Below are 20,619 nucleotides of genomic sequence, written 5' to 3' on the forward strand. Positions count from 1 at the left end.
TACATTTATTATGTGTTTTTAACCAATATCTTTAATTTAAAACGTAAATTTAGATAATACTATAAACACATTTTTGTTCTTATATTTAAATACACAATAAAACAACATAAGTCAACTTTACAATTTATTTCCCCATTTTTGCAACAATTTGGACACTTATAATAATAATAATAATGGTAATAATAATAATGATACTACTAAAGTTTGATGGGTTTTGGAATGATGTGTCCTCATTGTGTATTTCATTGTGTATTATATATTTCTGGGGTCATTTTAACTTGGCTTTTGTGTGCAACCCAGACAGTTGAGATTTAACTAGAAAAAGTGCCCCGAGGTTGTGGCCTCCTGGTGGCGCTATAATAAGCCAATGTGAAAAGGGTGACATTTCATCTTACGCCTTGGATGGCAAATGAATGATTTGAGGCATTTTGTTCCAAAAATGTGTTTTGCAAAAATCCACCCGTTTGTGGCACTATAACAGGCCAATGTGAAAAGCGTGGGATATATATATTCCTCAGCCTAGTAGGAAAGTCTGTGAAAGATTTCAAGTAAATTGCACGCTCCCTTCATGATTTGAGGCTTTTTGTTAAAAACGGGCCAATCCCGCAATTTTGAAAGCCTGGTGATTCATCTTTTCATCCTCTCTCTCCCCTCAGCGTCCAAAAACCTGCCTCACCAGCAACAGACGATACGCAAGAAGGTGGGCCGATCCCCGCATCACAGCAAAGTGTCCCAGCTGCACCTGCCGGCGCTGCCCGCTCGCCACGGAATCAAACACCTGTCCACCTCCGTCACCAGAGCCAATCGGATAGGAGGGACGGGGAGGAGGGAAGCCGTGACCGCCGCCACTGCCTCCTCGAGAAACGCCCCTAGAGGCTCCGCCGGGGTTCTCCGCGTCGCCACCACCGCGGTTGACCACGTCACGCGCCAGAGCCCCGACCCCAGAGCTGCTGCCGCCACCTTCTCCAGAGCCGGTGTAACCCCTCCCCGCCGGGAGCCGGGGGAGTCGCATGCCATCGTCTCCAAGGTGAGTGAGCGTCCAGTGCAGTTTATGCAATTTGACAGGTGGAGCGACAAGTGGGCACACTCCCATGAAACTTTTGCATTTGCGCTCGTCCCTCGTAAATTCAAATTTGATTGTAATCTTAGATTTTTCTTTGATTTCTTCATGGAATTACTGAAAAAAAACCAATGAATTTAGTTTTTAATGAATGAAAATAAAAAAAACTTTTGGGGGGAATGTCTATTGAAAATGTTTTGAAATAATAATAATTTTAAACAAACTGTAAGAGACAATAAATAAAGGCACCCATAAAAATGTGTGCACGACCCACAAATTGGTCCCTTCCCAATGTGTTTGGGAACCAGTGATGTAATGTAATGCTCTTGTGCTTTTGACTTCTCCAAAAACAAAAAAATCAATTTATGGCAAAAACATGTCTGCTAATGTCTCGCAAGCAGCAGTCAACTGAAGTGGTGCCATCAAGCAGGCCATTCGATACACCCCACCCAGCTCCAGAGATTGTCCCACCCAAACAACAACCCCGCCCGGCTCCAGAGGTGCATCCTGGGCCGCACCGTGTCACTGCCACCCAACCCAAACAGCCCCTCCACCACCTGGGCACCACCCAACCCAAACAGCCCCTCCACCACCTGGGCACCACCCAACCCAAACAGCCCCTCCACCACCTGGGCACCACCCAACCCAAACAGCCCCTCCACCACCTGGGCACCACCCAACCCAAACAGCCCCTCCACCACCTGGGCACCACCCAACCCAAACAGCCCCTCCACCACCTGGGCACCACCCGGCCCAAACCCTGGACCCCTCCCAAGCACGTCGTGGTCCCTCTGACCGCCGCCCTGACCGCGCTCTCCTACTCCGTCTCCGAGTCAGACTTCTCAGCGGACGGCGGCGACGACGTGGCGGACCCATCGTACACCGGTGGTCCGGAGGGTCCGGTGGGGGACCCCCCGGGGCTCGGCCTGGCCCCGATCGCCACCACGGCGGGCAGAGGGACCTACTCTCTCCACGGGGGCACCTCCTCCGTGGTTCAGCCCAGGAGAGGAGCCTCGGCGACGGGGATCAGAGCGCCTTCCTCTACTTGCGCCGAGCGGCCGTGCTTCCCCGGCGTGCCGTGTGAGGAACTCGGCGGTGGAGAGGGGTATCGGTGTGGCCGCTGTCCGGCCGGATACGTCGGAGACGGACGCACGTGCAGAGGTAAGGTGCTCTCTCTCTCTCTCTCTCTCTCTCTCTCTGTTATTTCAAAGGGTTTGACGATGTCATGGTTCTCAACTGCCTGGTATAGTCGACGACTTGGATCATCAGACGAAAAACCCCTCAATAAAACCCATTCAATAATAGCAAGTCGCGCATTCATAGTTTTTCTCATTGTTATTTTTTTGCAAAAGACTTGGAAAATTGTTTGGTCTCCAAGGTCACAAAGCATTGCACTGCAACCCATATTAAGATGTACACTAATGACAAACATGGTTACGTGTTTATTAAGTGCTTAAGTAGTTATGTGGTTGAACAGCCTCATGACATGCGTTGTGTGTCCACAGGTGTGTGCAGGTTGGCGTGCGGCAGGAACATGGAGTGTGCGGCCCCCAACACGTGTCGCTGTAAAGCAGGATACACCGGAGTGGACTGTCTGACAGGTAAACATGGAAAAGCGCACACACACACACACACACACACACACATTTAACATCTTTATTTGTATTCACATTTTACAAGAAATTTCTTGAACACAAACAATAGCTACAACAAGTGCTTCAGGATACAGAAAGCATCGCCTTCTCCATATATGGCGACTGCCAATTATTGCAGACACTGAACAGAACTTTGCCAATGCCTTAGCTCTCGGCTTGGGCATGCCTGCAATCTGCAGGCCCCTCACGACTGATTTGTGGACATTACAGAGGCTTCCAAATATGAACACAAGTAGTTTACATCTGTAGCCAAGCTGTATAATAGCATCCTTAAAACGCTGGTACTTTAAGCACCTTGGTAAGGAATGCCTCTTCCAGACTGTGGTCAAATGTACATGCCACTTCCAAAATGGTCACTTCTCTACTGTCCTCATCAACAACAACAATATCTGGTGTATTAGCTGTGACATCTGAAAAAGCATCATTTTCATTATTGTGCATGAACATGGCAGTTGAAACACGTGAGTGCTTATACATTTTGGCAGATGATGAAACATATGAATTTATGTCCTTAGCTAATAGGTCAACAATTCTGTCGTGCCTAGTAGCAATATACATTCCCTTATATACATAGCAGCCATTAAGAATCTGTGACAGTGTTTCTGTAACTGGAGTGTGGTCATGGTGCAGACAATGAGGAGGAAACGTGTTAGGGTACCACAGAGAGAGATTGAGTCTGGTTGGAAGGACCTGTAATCTGGCTTTGACCGTAAAGGTGAATCTGAATAATGAAAATATGAATTATCCTCTTGAACCCCAGAATGACTTATGGGGGCAATATTTCCCAAAATAGCAGATCTACAAGCTCATTGTCTATTTGGTGTACTCAGAAAATAAACTAAACTATTTCACAAATCCAATAGCGTGTTAACCCACATGGAATGTCGTTCCATACTCTATTATAAAACCCAGCACAGTCTTGTCCTTCACCGTCGTCATTAGGCTCACCACGCCCCCAGTACCTGTAGAAGTAGAAACAATAATACATTACAATACCTTCACAACAAGGATTTTATCTGAATGTTTAGTTTTTTTTAATCATGACTTTATCATATCATATATTTATATATATTACATTATATATTTAGGTACAAATTAACTGGACAATGAAATAAACAACGGATACAGAGTAATTGTGTTTTATTATAGAGTTCAATTTAGAAATAAATATGAAGAGGAAATAATGTGAAATGTAGTTTGCTGAAAATAAATGTAGTTAAAATGTTTTCTTTAACCCATCCTGGGCGGGAATCCCTTTTGGGGTTATGTACAGTATGTACAGTATTATTATTTTTTGATGCTGCTATATAAATAAAGTTTTTCAGAAAACGTAGGTCAGTATTTAGAAGGCGTTTTCAGAATCGGCCTCAGTAGAATAATGAAGGTAAAGTCTTACGTTGTGGTCAGTGGTGTTCCATCCACCCACTTCCACACTCCTTCTGTCTCTCTGTCGGTCAATCCAAACCACACCCACTGGTATTCGCCAACGAGTCTGACAACCAAGTCCTGGACAGACAAGCAGCTGGTTACTAAAGTACAATCTGTACAATACTAGATGTGTGTCTCCAAATAGATGGAAATAGATCATGCACTAATGGACAGTACACACACACACACACACACACACACACACACACACTGCACCTTCTTTCCTTCTTCATGGTCCTTCATGGTCATCAGGTCAGATTGTCTGGCTGTACAGAATGCTCTGCTGTCCTCCCAGGTCTTCTTCTCAGTAGAGATGTAGTAACACACACCATCACCAAATGTAAATCCATGTGATTCTAACCACAAAATATAATGTTAGACATTGTTTTCATGTGCTCAGGTTAATGACAAATGATGATCTACATTCTACATGGTATTAGAATGAATAAAAAACATTGTCTCACTGACCACAACGCATCTTCAGGTCATCTGGTTTGTTAAGTCTGGTCTTCCACTGGTCTCTCTGTTCAGTCATGTTGTTAAGTCTGGTCAGTAACTGGTCTCTCTGTTCAGTCATGTCGTTAAGTCTGGTCTCTAACTTGTCCAAATGGTCAGTCCGTTCGGTCAGGTTGTCATGTCTGGTCTGGAACTCATCAAAACTGGTCTTCCACTGGTCTCTCTGTTTAGTCATGTCCAAATCTGCAAGAAGGATAATCAACAAACTGATTCGTTTTACATCCAACTTTATTGCATTTGACAATGAGACAAATAGAGGTGTCCCGGTTGCCACAGGGGTGAAGTTCTAGTGATTTTAATCTGTCATGTAGCCAGAGACGGAACAACCCGTTACCGGGCCGGGGGGTTGACCGCACGACTGGGCCTTGCCGGACCGGACACCCAAGGCACCGCTGGTTTTATCTGTCATGAGTGACTGTGTAAAAAAACATCCATCGATCATCTGACAGCCCGGGCCCCCAAGATGTCCGGGCCGGGGGGAGACCACCCCCCCCTTCCCCCCCAGTATCTCCGCGCCTGCATGTAGCGTTTGTCATTGTAAAGTATCTATGTGTCCACAAGGACAGACAGTTAGCAGACAGGACCAGGTCCTAAAGGTCCACACTGCAGTCATTTATTTTGGTGTTGTCGGACAAATGTTCTATAATCTGTGCTGTATATGCTCTGCGTCCATGCACTCCTAAAGGTCATGTTTTGACTTATTGCACGCATGCACGCACGGCGCACGCACACACACACACACACACACACACACACACACACCAAATCTTCTAATATCGGACTTTGTATTGAACTTTACTTTCCCGCATGTGTTCTTTTTGGTGAACTGTTAATAAAGTAATCAATCAAACTATTCCTGACTCAAATATGAGACATAAAGATACAGTAGTGTTTATAAAATGCTACTCACTGAGTATGACCAGGACAATGATGCCAGCCAATAGGAGCAGCCCCACACACGCTGCAACAGCTTTGAAGAGATTCTTCTTAAATCCTTAAATCCATCAGATTTTTCATTTTCAATCATTATTTTATACATTAATTCAGAGCACATGCATTGTGTTGCTACAGTAATATGATTGCATGTGAATAAAGGTTAACCCATTTTGAGCGGGAACCCCTTTTGGTGGTTACATACATAATGTTATAATTTAGCTATTGAAAAATAGCAGATCTACAAGCTCATAGCGTGCCACGAGCTTGTAGGTCTGCTATTTTTGAAAAAAATGAAAAATGTGCCTCAAATCTTTCAGAAAATTGTCATGATTTAGAAAACTTTTCTTTTTTAATTTCGACGTCAGGCCTTAATGGGTTTTAATGTACCAATAAACACATCCAATAAAGCATTGACAAGAGAGGCACTGTGATTTGGCTGCGCCGACACTATACAACCGCTATTGCATAAGATCGATAGATGTGTTACTTAAATCATCGTATTATTATTATTAATAGTAGTAGTAGTTTTTTTTACCTCCATGCTGTGCTGTGTTCCCAGGGTCAGAACTTCTGAGGTTTTCGTAGCCGGTTAGTTCTATACCTCCATGCTGTGCTGTGTTCTCAGGGTCAGAATCACGGAGGGTTTCATAAGTGTCGTCGGTCGGCTCTGGTGTGGTGTAGATGTCTTCAGACATTTTAGGTTGAGTTGAGTTGAGTTTCTTAGTTGAATTGAGTTGAGTTGAGTTTCTGAGTTGAGTTGACTCCAGTTGAGGTGTACACGTCTTCAGATATTGTAGTGGGTTTTCAGACTGCTCTCCTTGTACAGCTTGATGGGACAGAAGTCACAAGAGAGGACGTTTGAAGATGGACTCTTTGAGAGAACAGCGATGTGGTGAAATTGCACTGCTTCCAGCCAATCAGAAAGCAGCTACTGTGGTGTGAATTTCCTCAGCAATGATGCCGGTGGATTGACACATATAGAAAAAGAGAACAAAGACATAAGGGCTGTGAAATTTTGGGTGTCCCACGATTCGATTCCGATTCTTGGGGTCACGATTTGATTCAACTCGATTCTCATTCTTATTCAAAAGCATTTTTTCTCCACATTCAAAACGATTTTCTATTCAAAATTATTCTCGATTCCATACATAGGATTTCATCACAATCTACTCCAGTCTTGAACTGAAGTGACTACAGTAACTTGAAAATGACTGAAGACATGATGTTTACTGTGATTAGGGTAAGCTTATATTTCATATCACAGACACCATGTAGTGAAAACTCCTGTAAATGTAACCAGAACATTTAAAAAAATATATATATTAGGGCTGTCAAAGTTAACGCACTATTAACTAGTTAACTCACAATCATTTTAATGCACGATTAACGCACTGTGAAGTTTGACAGAATGGTTGAGAGACGCATGGCAATTTGACACTGAAGAGTTGAATAATTGTTAAACAGCTGAATTACTTAAGTTAATTTAAGTCTACACAATTAGAATTTTTTTTATTTTGATGTATCTCTCGTAATGGTACCATTGGCCAACATCAATACAGTTCTTTAGTTTGGGTCTGGAAGGCTAAATATCATCAAATGGTGGTCCGTGGCTCAAATGCAGAATAAACAAGGTCAACTAACCTTTGTCTAAAATGTCTATGAAATAAATTGCATAATTTGCAGTCAGTTGCTGTAAAGGGGCCTAAATAATAATCATTGTGTATTTCATAACCCGTTGTCATGCTAAAATAATCTGGAGTATTGCAACAAAGAAAAGAGGGAGAGAGCATGGAAGAGATAATGGCATGCAGTTAAACGTACAAACAGGGAAAGAATAAAATAAAATACCCAATAGAAATAAAATAGAAGCAGAGCCACTCAAACTAACCTCTTGCTGGCAGCTCCTTGCAAACGCACTGTGGTGACGTGGTCAAGAAACAGTTGTGAAGTCTTCTGTGATGTTTGGTAAATGCACATTCCTGCTCAACTTTACAATAGCCAATCTCCTGCTGGGTGAGAGTTGACACACCCACTCTCCTGGCTGTTGAGTAGAAGAAGCCCCCTGGACAATACCCCAATCCAACCCTTGATGCTGAGTGCAAAGCAGGCAGAGAGGCATTCCGTGTTATTTTCTATATGTCCCCTTGTTGTATTTTTTATAGGCTATTGTGCTAAAGAAATCAAAACAAATATTGTATTAAGTGTAAATGTATAGATTTAAAATGAGAATTGCCAAAGGTTGTTCAAGCACAGTTTTTGACCAGTGGGGGGTCTAGTTAGCCCTGCTCCCTGGCGTGTGTGTGTGTGTGTGTGTGTGTGTGTGTGTGTGTGTGCGTGTGCGTGTGCGAGTGCATGACGCGACTTGGCTTGTTGTAGCGCCACCATCAGGCTGTTGAAAACTGTCAAGTGGCATTTCTTCCTCAGCCTAGTGGGAATATGCGTGCACAGTTTCATCGCAATCGGACGCTGCATTGAGGAGTTGTGGCGATTTGTACAAAGCGGGCTACTCCTGAAAACTGTAGGAGGCAATCGTGGCCAATCAGGATGGAATATGAGAAATCAAACAAACCTGTCTTGATCACATGACTATGGAGATCATGTGTACCGATTTGCGTGAAATTTGGATAAAATGTGAAGGAGTAATAATAGAAAATGTGTTTTACATATGTCGGCCTCCTGGTGGCGCTATAAAGAGCAGATGTGAAACATTCCAGGCAAAGGTTTTTCCTTGGCCTCTAGGGAGTTGGCATAGAAAGTTATCCACAGATCCGTGCAGTTAGAGGTAAAAACACTTTTGGGCCAGTTATAGCGCCACCTTGAGGCTGAGTTGAAATTGTTCATGTGGCATTTCGTCCTCGGCCTAGTGGGAATGTGGGTGCACAATTTCACGGAAATCACGCGATGTGTTCATGATTTGCAGCATTTTGTTTGAAACTGAGCACTCCTGTGAATTTTGGAAGCCAATCTTAACCAATCAGGATGGAGTCTGAGAAATCTGAAAGACCGGTTTGGTTGAATGGCTCTAGAGAGACTGTGTAGCAATTTGCGTGATGTTTGGACAAAATCTGTAGGTGTACTGTGCAAAAACTTGTTTTGCACAAAGCGGCCTCCTGGTGGCGCTATAACAGGCCGTTCTGGAAAGTTTGGGGCAGAGGTTCATGGTTGGCATCCAGGGAGTGTGTGTGCAAAATTTGGCATCGACCGGGTTAACGGTGGCTGAGATTAGCTGTTCACGGACGGACGGACGGACACACAGACACACGGACGGACGGACGGAGTGCAAAACATACTCTCCCCATGCCTTCGGCTGGTGGAGACAATAATGGGCCTTGATATGAAAAATCTTGAAAACCACTGATTTAAGGTATATTTAGAACGGATACAAAATATGCGATTAATTTGCGATTAATCACAGTTAACTATGGACAATCATGCGATTAATCAAGTTAAATATTTTAATCGATTGACAGCCCTAATATATATATTATGAATCGATTTTTAATCGTTCATAACGGAATCCCTAAAAGACATGCACAACCCCAACCCAAACTTGGGCAGGTGTGAGCGATTAAGAGCTAGCTAGTAGCCAAAAACCTGCATGTGCGCCCCCGTATCATGGAGGAGTGACGTCAGGAGAAGGCTAATCGTTCTACACAATTTAGCTCAAGTCACTGAATCGAGCATTAACTCTTTTTTTTCCCCAAGTCTGTATATATAGATAGAGTTAAAGAAGTCCCAACTACAGTCATTTGAATTTCATACTTTGATGCTTCCGATTGATTTGAACCTGGGCAGGAAGGCTATTTCTCGGCAGAATGTTTAAGCATTCCTAAATGATTCTTCCTTGTATTGTTTCATTCTGATGGTGTGAAAGAAAGGCTGTTTTAATTGTACTGAAGTCTTTGAAGAGTCTCTTTTCACACTTTTATACTAAGACAATTTATTGGACTGTAGGATGTTGGGGTCAGGGTCGAGGTCAGGGTCAAGGTCAGGGTCGAGGTCAAGGTCAGGGTAGTTTGTATAAGTGGTGACCCTCTGAAGCACAGCTCTGCACCAGATAGAACCCTTAAGGAAGGCCTAGTTGAACTGAAAGGGTCAATGACCTTTATAGTGTCTTGTGTGAGAGGGAGAATAGAGAAGTTGGCATAGTGGCATTATTGATGAAGACATGTCTGTGAGAGAGAGAATAATAGAGAAGTTGGCATAGTGCCATTATTGAGAAAGAGTCTTACTTTCTCAAGGGCGGGGGGGGGGGGGGAGCGAGAGAGAGATCCACTGGTGAGTGATTAAAGGGATTGACTATTTTAATAATTTGTGATGTAGTCTGTCGTAGCTATCATATTTTTATGGAAATCAATATGGATATTGTATAGCAATCATAGGCACACATCAGTGAAGGCCAATAGGAGAGTCACCATCAGTGAAGGCCAATAGGAGAGTCACCATCAGTGAAGGCCAATAGGAGAGTCACCATCAGTGAAGGCCAATAGGAGAGTCACCATCAGTGAAGGCCAATAGGAGAGTCACCATCAGTGAAGGCCAATAGGAGAGTCACCATCAGTGAAGGCCAATAGGAGAGTCACCATCAGTGAAGGCCAATAGGAGAGTCACCATCAGTGAAGGCCAATAGGAGAGTCACCACACATCAGTGAAGGCCAATAGGAGAGTCACCATCAGTGAAGGCCAATAGGAGAGTCACCACACATCAGTGAAGGCCAATAGGAGAGTCACCACACATCAGTGAAGGCCAATAGGAGAGTCACCATCAGTTTTTGTTAAATGCTGTTATTATTCAAAAGGTGGGTTATATCATCAGTGACTCTATCTCCTTACAACAGTGTTTTACTGACTATCTCCTTACAACAGTGTTTTACTGACTATCTCCTTACAACAGTGTTTTACTGACTATCTCCTTACAACAGTGTTTTACTGACTATCTCCTTACAACAGTGTTTTACTGACTCTATACATATCCTTACAACAGTGTTTTACTGACTATACATCTCCTTACAACAGTGTTTTACTGACTATACATCTCCTTACAACAGTGTTTTACTGACTCTATACATCTCCTTACAACAGTGTTTACTGACTATACATCTCCTTACAACAGTGTTTACTGACTCTATACATCTCCTTACAACAGTGTTTTACTGACTCTATACATCTCCTTACAACAGTGTTTACTGACTATACATCTCCTTACAACAGTGTTTTACTGACTATACATCTCCTTACAACAGTGTTTTACTGACTCTATACATCTCCTTACAACAGTATTTTACTGACTCTATACATCTCCTTACAACAGTGTTTTACTGACTATGTCCTTACAACAGTGTTTTACTAACTATACATCTCCTTACAACAGTGTTTTACTGACTCTACTGTATATCCTCATCAACTGCATAATTCTTGAATATTGTATGAGATACAGTATGGTGTGGTTTGCATCGGGAAGGCAAGCTAGCTTCACCTGTAGTTTTAAACCAGTCCAGTGTTGTTGTTGTTTTTGCTGTTGTAACATTATAAGGTACCTCCGTGCATTGACTGGTGATATATGGTGTTCCGTATCAATTACAGTACTCCTTACTGAGATCAAACAGTTGGTAATAATGTCCTCAGAAACTGCTACAGATTCAGAGTCAGGTCGAACCCAGCACAGAGATACTCCAGTTCTCACACAGAGGTCATTGAGGTCAGGCCAATCTGACGACACCCCAAACCCAGTAGCATGTGAGTCCATTTTAAGGTTGGGCTTTCTTCTAAACCCCAAGAAACTTGGCTCGCCCTCTGCTGCCAGTGGCACTTTACGCCGTTTCATATCTAGAAACAGAGAAGATCTAGCAAGTTCCCTGACAGTCGTGTCATCACTGTTTAGCATGTTTATCAAGTGAGCCAGCCTTGTGGCGTTATATATCCACTCCACGTTCGGCACGCCAAACCCACCGTCCTGTTTGGACTGGAAAATAATGTCTCAGTTGTTGTGGGTGTGAAGCCCGAACCACTTCCTCACAAAGGGAACTACATTATCATTTAGATCACTAAGTGTTTTACATGCTATAGATGAACGTTGGAGAAGAGGTGTTGTACTCTAGTCAGGGCAACCTGCCTAATAGCCTCCAACTTCATCAGCAGCACACACACACACACACACACACACACACACACTCACACACCGTCACATGCTGTGTGTTTCTTGGAAAGTGTCCCAGCTGCTATGTTGTCATCTGTTATGTCTCCACATCTGTCTCAATCTATCCATCTCTCTCTAACTCTGTCAGTATCTTTTATTTTGCCCTCCATCTCTCTCTCTCTCTCTGTCTCTCTCTCTCACACACACACACACACACACACACACACACACACACACACACACACACACACAATTCCATTATTCCAAGTATCACAAATCCCATGAGGTACTTTACGGTGTCAAATAGAGTGTCTCTCTCTATCTCTCTCTCTCTATCTCTCAGCCACATGTGAGCCTCAGTGTGAGAATGGAGGAGTGTGTGTGGCGCCAGGCGTGTGTGACTGTCCCGCCGGTTACCATGGTGAAACCTGCCAGGAAGGTAAACAACCAATACCATCACTTATTAGCCTGTTCGTTTGTTTGTCTAACATGTCTGTCTGTTTAGTTAGTGCGGAGAATTTATACCAGTGTTTCTCCCAGTTTGATATGCAATTTAAGCCACAGAGCCCCATTTGACACCATTGCTCTCTGTCTCCGGGACGCCGATCTTCACTGCAAAAATCCTCAGTGTTAATTTAACTCCAACAGTGTACAAAATCCACAAGGCTCCATTGGGTTCCTATCATTTAGCTGGGGACCCCTGGAACCCTCTCAAGGACCCCTAGTGGTCCCTTGACCCTACTTTGAGAACAGTGTCTACAAGCTCACAGACAGAGAGACAGTACTGTTGTGTACTGCAATACAAGGCAAAAGAAGAAAAGAAAAACCCCACAAAACCCAATCAACTAATTCAACCCCAGTCAACTAATTCAACCCCAGTCAACGAATTCAACCCCAGTCAACGAATCATATAAGTGGTTAAATAGCCAGGTTCATTTAATCTGTTTATTTCTCATGCTTTGTTGTTGTTATACTGCTCTCGCGTATACATGTAATTCCGTAAGGGCCCGATCCGTGTGCAGAAACACATGCAGATCAAAGGGCTCGCGCTCGGCGGCGGTGATTATTATGCTAACAAATGACTCGTTGCTCTGTCACGACTCCTGTTGATCTCATTCATCATGCTGCAGCGCGGCCCATGTGAGGCCTGTGTTGTGATGATGGGCACATGATTAGAATGGGACCAGCTGTGGGGTCTGGTTTGTGTGTTCTAGGTGCCCCCTGCTGGGCGACTCGGTTCAGTGCAGGCTTGTTTCCCCTCCCTCATTCAGACTCTCTGGATCAGTGTTCACTTTGGCAGCAGATTTAGTTCAGTCGTAGTCTTTTGAATAAAATGTAGAATATAGAATATAGACTTTTTTTTTGGTCTAATTTTAGTCGACTAAATATACAATCTTTGTCGACTAACTCTACAGTTGATTTTGTCGCCAAACATTTATTTTGGCGTGCCGCCTCATAATGCCAGATTTTACACTTGGTTGCGTGCTGAAAATAGCTACAATCTACAAGCTCATAATGCATCACAGCATGACACGTTGTGAGCTTGTAGATCTGCTATTTTCAGAGCGCAACACCCGAGCACAACCAAACATAATGACTTGTCTTTTATTCCTCCCTAACATTAGTGTTTTTATTTTGCATTTGGTTGACGAGATTGTCATTATATTTAGTCTTTTAGTTTGTGGTTTTGTTTTGGTCACTGTCCTCTCTGTGTGTGCAGCTCTGTGCAGGCTGCCCTGTGAACACGGGGGGGAGTGTGTTGGACTCCAGACCTGCTCCTGTCCCTACGGCTTTGTAGGACCCCGCTGTCAGACCAGTAAGTCCTTTATTTTATTATCCAGAGTGACTTTCAAGTAGAACAGTGGATTCCAAGATTTGTTTTGGATCAAATCTTTTTTTTATATCAATGGAACTAATGTAGTATACTTTAAGTTCTTGTTTATTTCACTATGAAAAAATAAATCAAGATTTTAAAGAAAAACAAATATAGGGATGCACCGAATGGGAAATTCTTGCCGGAAACCGAATATAGGAAACAGTTGGCCCGAAAACCGAATTACCGAATATGATTACTATTTTAAATATATATATATTTTTTACCAGTTTGTTAACAGCAATGCTTTTGCACACCTACAGGTGCGTAGGAGAAGGATAGCCAAGTACTCGATATACTGAGAAAGGAAAGAACCAGTTTTTGTACCATTGTTGTCAAGTACCTACAGGCATGTGTGCGCGCATAGCTTGAAGCTGCGTTTGGTCATGTCAACACAACAAAACGGTAGCGGTAGCCCCGGTTCTTCAACTATTCGGTTTCGGCTCTAAAATCAATCACGCCAAATACCAAATATGCATTTTTGCAAAGTTTTGTTGATTATGTGGTTATTTTTCTTTTGTGAGTGTGTAGTGACACAGTGTGTGTTTATTGTGTTTGTGTGTAGTGACACATTGTGTGTTTTCTTGTGTGTTGTGACACATTGTGTGTTTTATTGTGTGTGTGTGTAGTGGTGTGTAATCGTCACTGTCACAACGGAGGACGGTGTGTGTCCCCTGACGAGTGCAGCTGTCAGCCTGGCTGGACCGGACCCTCATGTCAGACAGGTGTGTGTTTTATAAACCACTCAGACCCTCTGGACTTAGTACTTGTGAGTGCTCTTTATTTATTATTATTGCTATTATTAGTATTAGTATTTCATCTACACCATCTCTGCCGAAAATAGCCCATCCACTACTGTTGTTCCCCCCCCATCCAGAATGGGGATGCTATAGAGCCTGGGTAAAAAAAAGCCTGGGTACCAAGACCTGAAACCAGATTCTAATGTCTTCTAAATCATGACAGTTTCCTGAAAGACCTATACTATATCAGTGGTGCTCAAACCAAACAAAAGTAAATATATTATCGGACCTTTTTTGGATACGATGTGCAGAAAAGGGTAATAAAAGTTTCTAGTTGAAACCATGCGCCGGTTCTGAAACGCGGCGGAAGCTAAGACAGTGGGACCTCATCTAAGAGTTACAGAATGAGTGTAGGGACCATATGGGGCTAGTATGTAATGGAGACTTTAAAGGTTCATTATGTTGTGTCCACAGCTCTGTGTTCTGTGTGTCTGAATGGAGGAGTGTGTGTTCGACCAGACACCTGTGACTGTCCACACGGCTTCTATGGCTCACAGTGCCAGAACGGTACCCATCTACTCACTCGCTCTCTCTCACTCACTCAATTATCGTACTCAAATAAAAAACTATTATAAAACTTTATCAGTTCAACCACTTGCCATAAACCCTATTCTTAGTTGACTTATACTATAGTGTAAGTATTAGTACTTAGTATTTTATCTCTTTGCATATTGAATTATTAATATGTAGTTATGAATAAACCACTGTGCTTCCCTGTGAAGAATTCAATGTATTTATATGGTATCTACCATCTTCGCTCCGTCTCTCATTTGATCTGCTATGCTCTCTCTCTCTCTCTCTCTCTCTCTCTCTCTCTCTCTCTCTCTCTCTCTCTCTCTCTCTCTCTCTCTCTCTCTCTCTCTCTCTCTCTCTCTCTCTCTCTCTCTCTCTCTCTCTCCCCCCCCCCCCCCCCCCCCCCCCCCCCCCCTTCCTCATCCAGCTGTGTGCAGTCCTCCCTGTAAGAATGGAGGAGCGTGCAGGAGGAATAACGTGTGTTCCTGTCTGGGCGGATACACCGGACCGCGCTGTCAGAAGAGTGAGTATGGGCCTCGCGGTATAACGACAATATCAACTCTGCACTGTCAGACATAGATATAAAAACCTAGATACCTCATTGGCCGCTGCGGTTTGTTGGAGCGACCTGTATCACAGGGAAGGCAGGAGTCGACCGGAGGTGCGGAAAGCATGCTGCCACTCAAATTACTGGACTAATGGCCAATCACAGCGTGTCTTGTACAAAATGTACAGGACTTAACAATTCAATTCAAAGGCACGAGAAAACAAACGTTAACATTGCCTCTGATTGGCCTACCGACACGTGGGAGCATGACAACTCGAGCATGCAGGTTTTCGGCAGAGAAAATTGGATCGCCATGGCTCATTTTGGTGCCCCGGCTGCACCGTCGATATTTATGCCACTGCTGTCAACACTATGCATTCAGACACTCATCTCCTACATTATCTAGAGTCTAGATAATGAAATAAAACTCAGACAAATGTAGTAGTCTAGATTCTAGACTACTCCATTTGTCTGAGTGCCCTTCTCTTCCTCTCTGGCATACTGTCCTGCTTCCGCCACATTGACCTCATCACGGCCGCTCCGCCTCGTACATGTGCAACGTATGTTGCACACATGTACATACAGCGTGTAGTAGTCACTGCAGTACATGATATAGCTCCTTCAATGTACAGTTTATATGTTGTACATATGTACGGTCCGGAGACCACCAGGGGTCCACACGGACCCTTATGGATCTGTAATTATTGAGTGTACAAATGGAACCAAATGATCCCTTTTGGTTGCATGTGTACACTGTGATTTTACAGTGTAGATTGGGATCCCAGAGATGGAAATAAATACATAAAAAACTGTATTAAAGCCTGAGGCCTTATAAAGATCAACTGGGGGTCCTAGAAAATCACTCGACTATCTCTCTCTGTCTGCAGGTGTGTGTGAGCCCATGTGTATGAATGGGGGAAGGTGTGTAGGTCCAGATGTGTGTGATTGTCCGTCTGGCTGGCGAGGCAGGAGATGTGATAAACGTAAGTGCTATATATCATCACAGCCTTTTTTAATTGCGCGCGCGCGCACACACACACACACACACACACACACAATTATTTTCAAAACAAGATTTATTTTCCCAGCGCAAATAAGATCATCTACCTGTACGAAAGCAGGATCACCAAAAAAATAGTTTTTTTGCAAGTGTGCTCTTGGAACGTATCTGTGTCACTTTAGCTTTTAACCAGTTTAACCATTTTTTTTAACTTTAACTATTGAAAAATAGGAGATCTACCAGCTCATAGCGTGGCACTGAGTGTCGCGCTACAAGCTTGTAGATCTGAAAAATCTTTGAATATATGTTCTTTCACAGCAAATAATTTTGGGAACCCCTGGGCTAAACAATACAACTATAGAAGGGAGCTACAGTTTGCAAACTCGCCTTTTATAAGTGGTTATGTGGATGTGTGTGAGAGCTCCTTCTGGTCCTCGTGATGTCATTTGGTGTCATGTTGTTTCCTAAAGCCACGTGTCTCCAGAAGTGTCTTAATGGAGGAGAATGTGTGGGTCCAAACACCTGTCACTGTACGCCTGGCTGGCAAGGCATGCTCTGTCAAATACGTAAGTATGGGCACGCACTGAGGAATATATCCCACCCTTTTCACATTGGCCTGTTATAACGCCACCAACAGGTGGATTTTTGAAAAACACATTTTTGGAACAAAATGCCTCAAATCATCCAATTGCCATCCAAGGCGTAAGAGAAAAATGGCACCCTTTTCACATTGGCTTATTATAGCGCCACCAGGAGGCCACAACCTGACCTGCCCTGGTGGAGACCTGTTCCCACGATGGGGCACTTTTTCTAGTTGTTAATTGTCTCCACCAGGCCGAAGGCATGGGGGGAGAGTATGTTTTGCACTCCGTCCGTCCGTGTGTGTGTCCGTCCGTCTGTGTGTGTGTGTGTGTGTGTCCGTGAGCAGCTAATCTCGGCCACCGTTAACCCGGTCAATGCCAAATTTTGCACACACACTCCCTGGATGCCAACGATGAACCTCTGCCCCAAACTTTCCAGAACGGCCTGTTATAGCGCCACCAGGAGGCCGCTTTGTGCAAAACAAGTTTTTGCACAGTACACCTACAGATTTTGTCCAAACATCACGCAAATTGGTACACAGTCTCTCTAGAGCCATTCAACGAAACCGGTCTTTCAGATTTCTCACACTCCATCCTGATTGGTTAAGATTGGCTTCCAAAGTTCACAGGAGTGCTCAGTTTCAAACAAAATGCTGCAAATCATGAACACATCGCGTGATTTCCGTGAAATTGTGCACCCACATTGCCACTAGGCCGAGGACAAAATGCCACATGAACAATTTCAACTCAGCCTCAAGGTGGCGCTATAACTGGCCGAAAAGTGTTTTTACCTCTAACTGCACGGATCTGTGGATAACTTTGTATGCCAACTCCCTAGAGGCCAAGGAAAAACCTTTGCCTGGATTTTTTTACTTTTGTTGGCCTTTTATCCAACCACCAGATGAAGGCAAGCTGCAATGTCCTACATTCCTATCCTGGTGGAGACCTGTGCCCAGAAGGGCACTTTTTCTAGTTATTTCTGAAGCCTGAGTTATATTTTAAACGTATTCTTGGCTAAATGTTGTGATGCAACACATTGTGACCAGGGGTCTCTGACCTTCTGTATGGGACATGGGTGTAGTAGTAGTGTAGTGACGTGTTGGCTGTTCTCTGCTGTTCCCTCAGCCCACTGTGAGCAGCGGTGTCTCTACGGCAGTAGATGCGTCAGGCCCAACGTGTGTGCCTGTAGGAACGGTTACACAGGATCCCTCTGCTCCACCAAGGTAAGACCAGACGTGTAGAACACACTGGGTTCTCTCAGCGTGGGGACTCTGGGACCCCCAGGGGACCTTGAGGGCATTTGGTTCCCAAACGTACTAAAATATACATTATATATATATTATATTGTTTTTTACATTCATGTATTCAATATTTCTTGTTTTGTCATTTTTGGGGCACATACTGCAAATTTCTCAAGTGAGGCTTAATAAATATGTTGGGGGGGGGGGGGGGGGGGAGAGAAGTGGAGGGAAAAACAGCACGTTAACATTGATTTTGACGTCGCAGTGCAGCCCCTTTTATTCAGTTTGACCAGAAGCAGTGGACAATCATATCCCCATCGGCCATAATAATGAACGACCAGACGGGGAGACGTATAAAAAAAGCACTTACCTCTCTCAGCCAGGTCCAAGCCTGAGCACATTCATCATTATTTCCTTCTCTTTCATTCAGCTCCCTATAACGCGAGGATGAGCACTCGAGGAAGAGAAGAGCAGAGTCAGAGACAGCCGTGGCGCGGAGCTGTGTGCAGGAGCCAGGGACCAACAAGAGACACTTTCTACTGTAGCACCACCATGCCTTGTTACTACAGGAAAACTGGTGGAAAGATTTCCGTTTGAGTTTGTACCAGAAATGGTTTCATCACAGAGATTTATATATTTGAGGAGATCTTTTTTTTTTTACCAAACATTTACACTGTAAGGGTCAATTTGGTCCCATTCGTACACGCTCTGAGTTGCAGGCGCCATAAGGGTCAATTTTGTTCAATTGGTCACTCTCAGAGTTACAGACCCGTAAGGGTCCATTTGGTTCCACTGTTCACTCTCAGAGTTACATGTATACAGGCCCGTAAGGGTCCATTTTTGTTTCCATGTGTACACTCTTGAGGGGGGAGGGATCAAAGTTGATCACTTCACTAAACCAAAAGTATATTCTGTAAATCAAGAAAAGTCTCCCATTACCTACCGTATTTTCAGACGTATCAAACTTGTTTCAATATCATAAGTTGTGCTTTATTATGAGCATTATTATGTGAGCAGGTGAAGCTTCTCACTTTGGCTGTAACCTGTCCATTTTTGTCCATGGAACATATCTGTATCATTTATTCTGTTGACATTTTGGATTAATGAGAACCAAACCATCATATGTCAGGAATTGTTAAAGGTATTTGTGTCGTCTTGTGTTAAATGGCGCTACAATATATTCTGATGGCAATTGTCTCCGGACGACAACTGTATCCAACTAGTAGAGAGAAAAGTCATACAGGACACAACATAAACAAGTGAAATAGGAAGTGATGATCATATTTGAAACTGGAACACTAAGCCCCCCCCCCACACACACACACACACACACACACACGTTTCAGGTTGAACATGATGAAACAAACCAGTCTTTATGAGTATTTATTTATTTGGTTGTTTGATAATGTCTCATATTGTCATGTTGTATATATCTTAATCACCATCCATTTCTTATTAAAGCATTGATTCATATTTTGTAAGAAAATAAAAAAACTAATTGCAGATGTGTTGTGTTCTGTGTCCAGTGCATAAGGCCTGGCTCACACCTTCACAACAGATTGATGTATAGCTGAGTCTGATGCAAGCTCGCAATGCATTTCCAATGGAAGTCACGTGGTTTGACAACATTTTTGTTGTATGAGGGGGAGGGGGGCAGTCAAAACACAGCCTAAAGCCGTACAACAAAAATGTTGTGTCAAACCATGTGACTCCCATTGGAAATGCATTGCGAGCTTGCATCAGTAAATAAGTCTCATGCATCAGCTATACATCAATCTGTTGTGAAGGTGTGAGTCAGGCCCTATGGTGCATACCCAATGTGTGTGTGTGTGTGTGTTTATTATTATTATTATTATTATTGTAAGTCGCTCTGGATTAAGAGCGTCTGCTAAATGCCTAAATTGTAAATTGTAAAGTCACTTCAAAAACAAAAAGCAGGTTGCCATTTGACCTTAATTTAAATCTAAAGCGTCCATCATTTACACCTGGCTGTGAATTTGGAAAGTAGTAGTAGTAGTTTTTTTTGTGGGTCAAAGTAAAATTATACAAAGCAAAATGTACCCATATGGGTCTAAAGTTTAATATCATACATATTGGTGATTTGCCAATGGATAGAACAGGGTCATCCCTATGTTCCCCAGGGTCTATGTTCACCAGGTTCTATGTTCCCCAGGTTCTATGTTCCCCAGGTTCTATGTTCCCCAGGTTCTATGTTCCCCAGGTTCTATGTTCCCCAGGTTCTATGTTCACCGGGTTCTATGTTCACTGGGTTCTATGTTCCCCAGGTTCTATGTTCACCATGTTCTATGTTCTCCAGGTTCTATGTTCACCAG

At 43.4% G+C, this 20,619-nt stretch overlaps 1 protein-coding gene across 1 annotated transcript in view; it reads left to right on the forward strand.

Moving 5' to 3' along the window:
• LOC310853889 (von Willebrand factor D and EGF domain-containing protein) overlaps positions 1-19,612 on the forward strand; it is a 74,580-nt gene extending 54,968 nt beyond the window's left edge. The window contains exons 25-36 of the mRNA XM_083758361.1: positions 657-1,027; positions 1,459-2,221; positions 2,566-2,661; positions 12,075-12,170; positions 13,452-13,547; positions 14,234-14,329; positions 14,819-14,911; positions 15,345-15,440; positions 16,352-16,447; positions 16,935-17,030; positions 18,171-18,268; positions 18,717-19,612. Coding sequence (XP_083614487.1) covers positions 657-1,027; positions 1,459-2,221; positions 2,566-2,661; positions 12,075-12,170; positions 13,452-13,547; positions 14,234-14,329; positions 14,819-14,911; positions 15,345-15,440; positions 16,352-16,447; positions 16,935-17,030; positions 18,171-18,268; positions 18,717-18,737 — 2,018 coding nt within the window. The 3' untranslated portion in view covers positions 18,738-19,612. The remainder of the gene's footprint in view (positions 1-656; positions 1,028-1,458; positions 2,222-2,565; positions 2,662-12,074; positions 12,171-13,451; positions 13,548-14,233; positions 14,330-14,818; positions 14,912-15,344; positions 15,441-16,351; positions 16,448-16,934; positions 17,031-18,170; positions 18,269-18,716) is intronic.
• The last annotated feature ends 1,007 nt before the right edge of the window (positions 19,613-20,619 follow it).

Source organism: Protomyctophum parallelum, assembly GCF_964188405.1.
Source record: "Protomyctophum parallelum genome assembly, chromosome: 23".
Classification (NCBI taxonomy): Eukaryota; Metazoa; Chordata; class Actinopteri; order Myctophiformes; family Myctophidae; genus Protomyctophum; species Protomyctophum parallelum.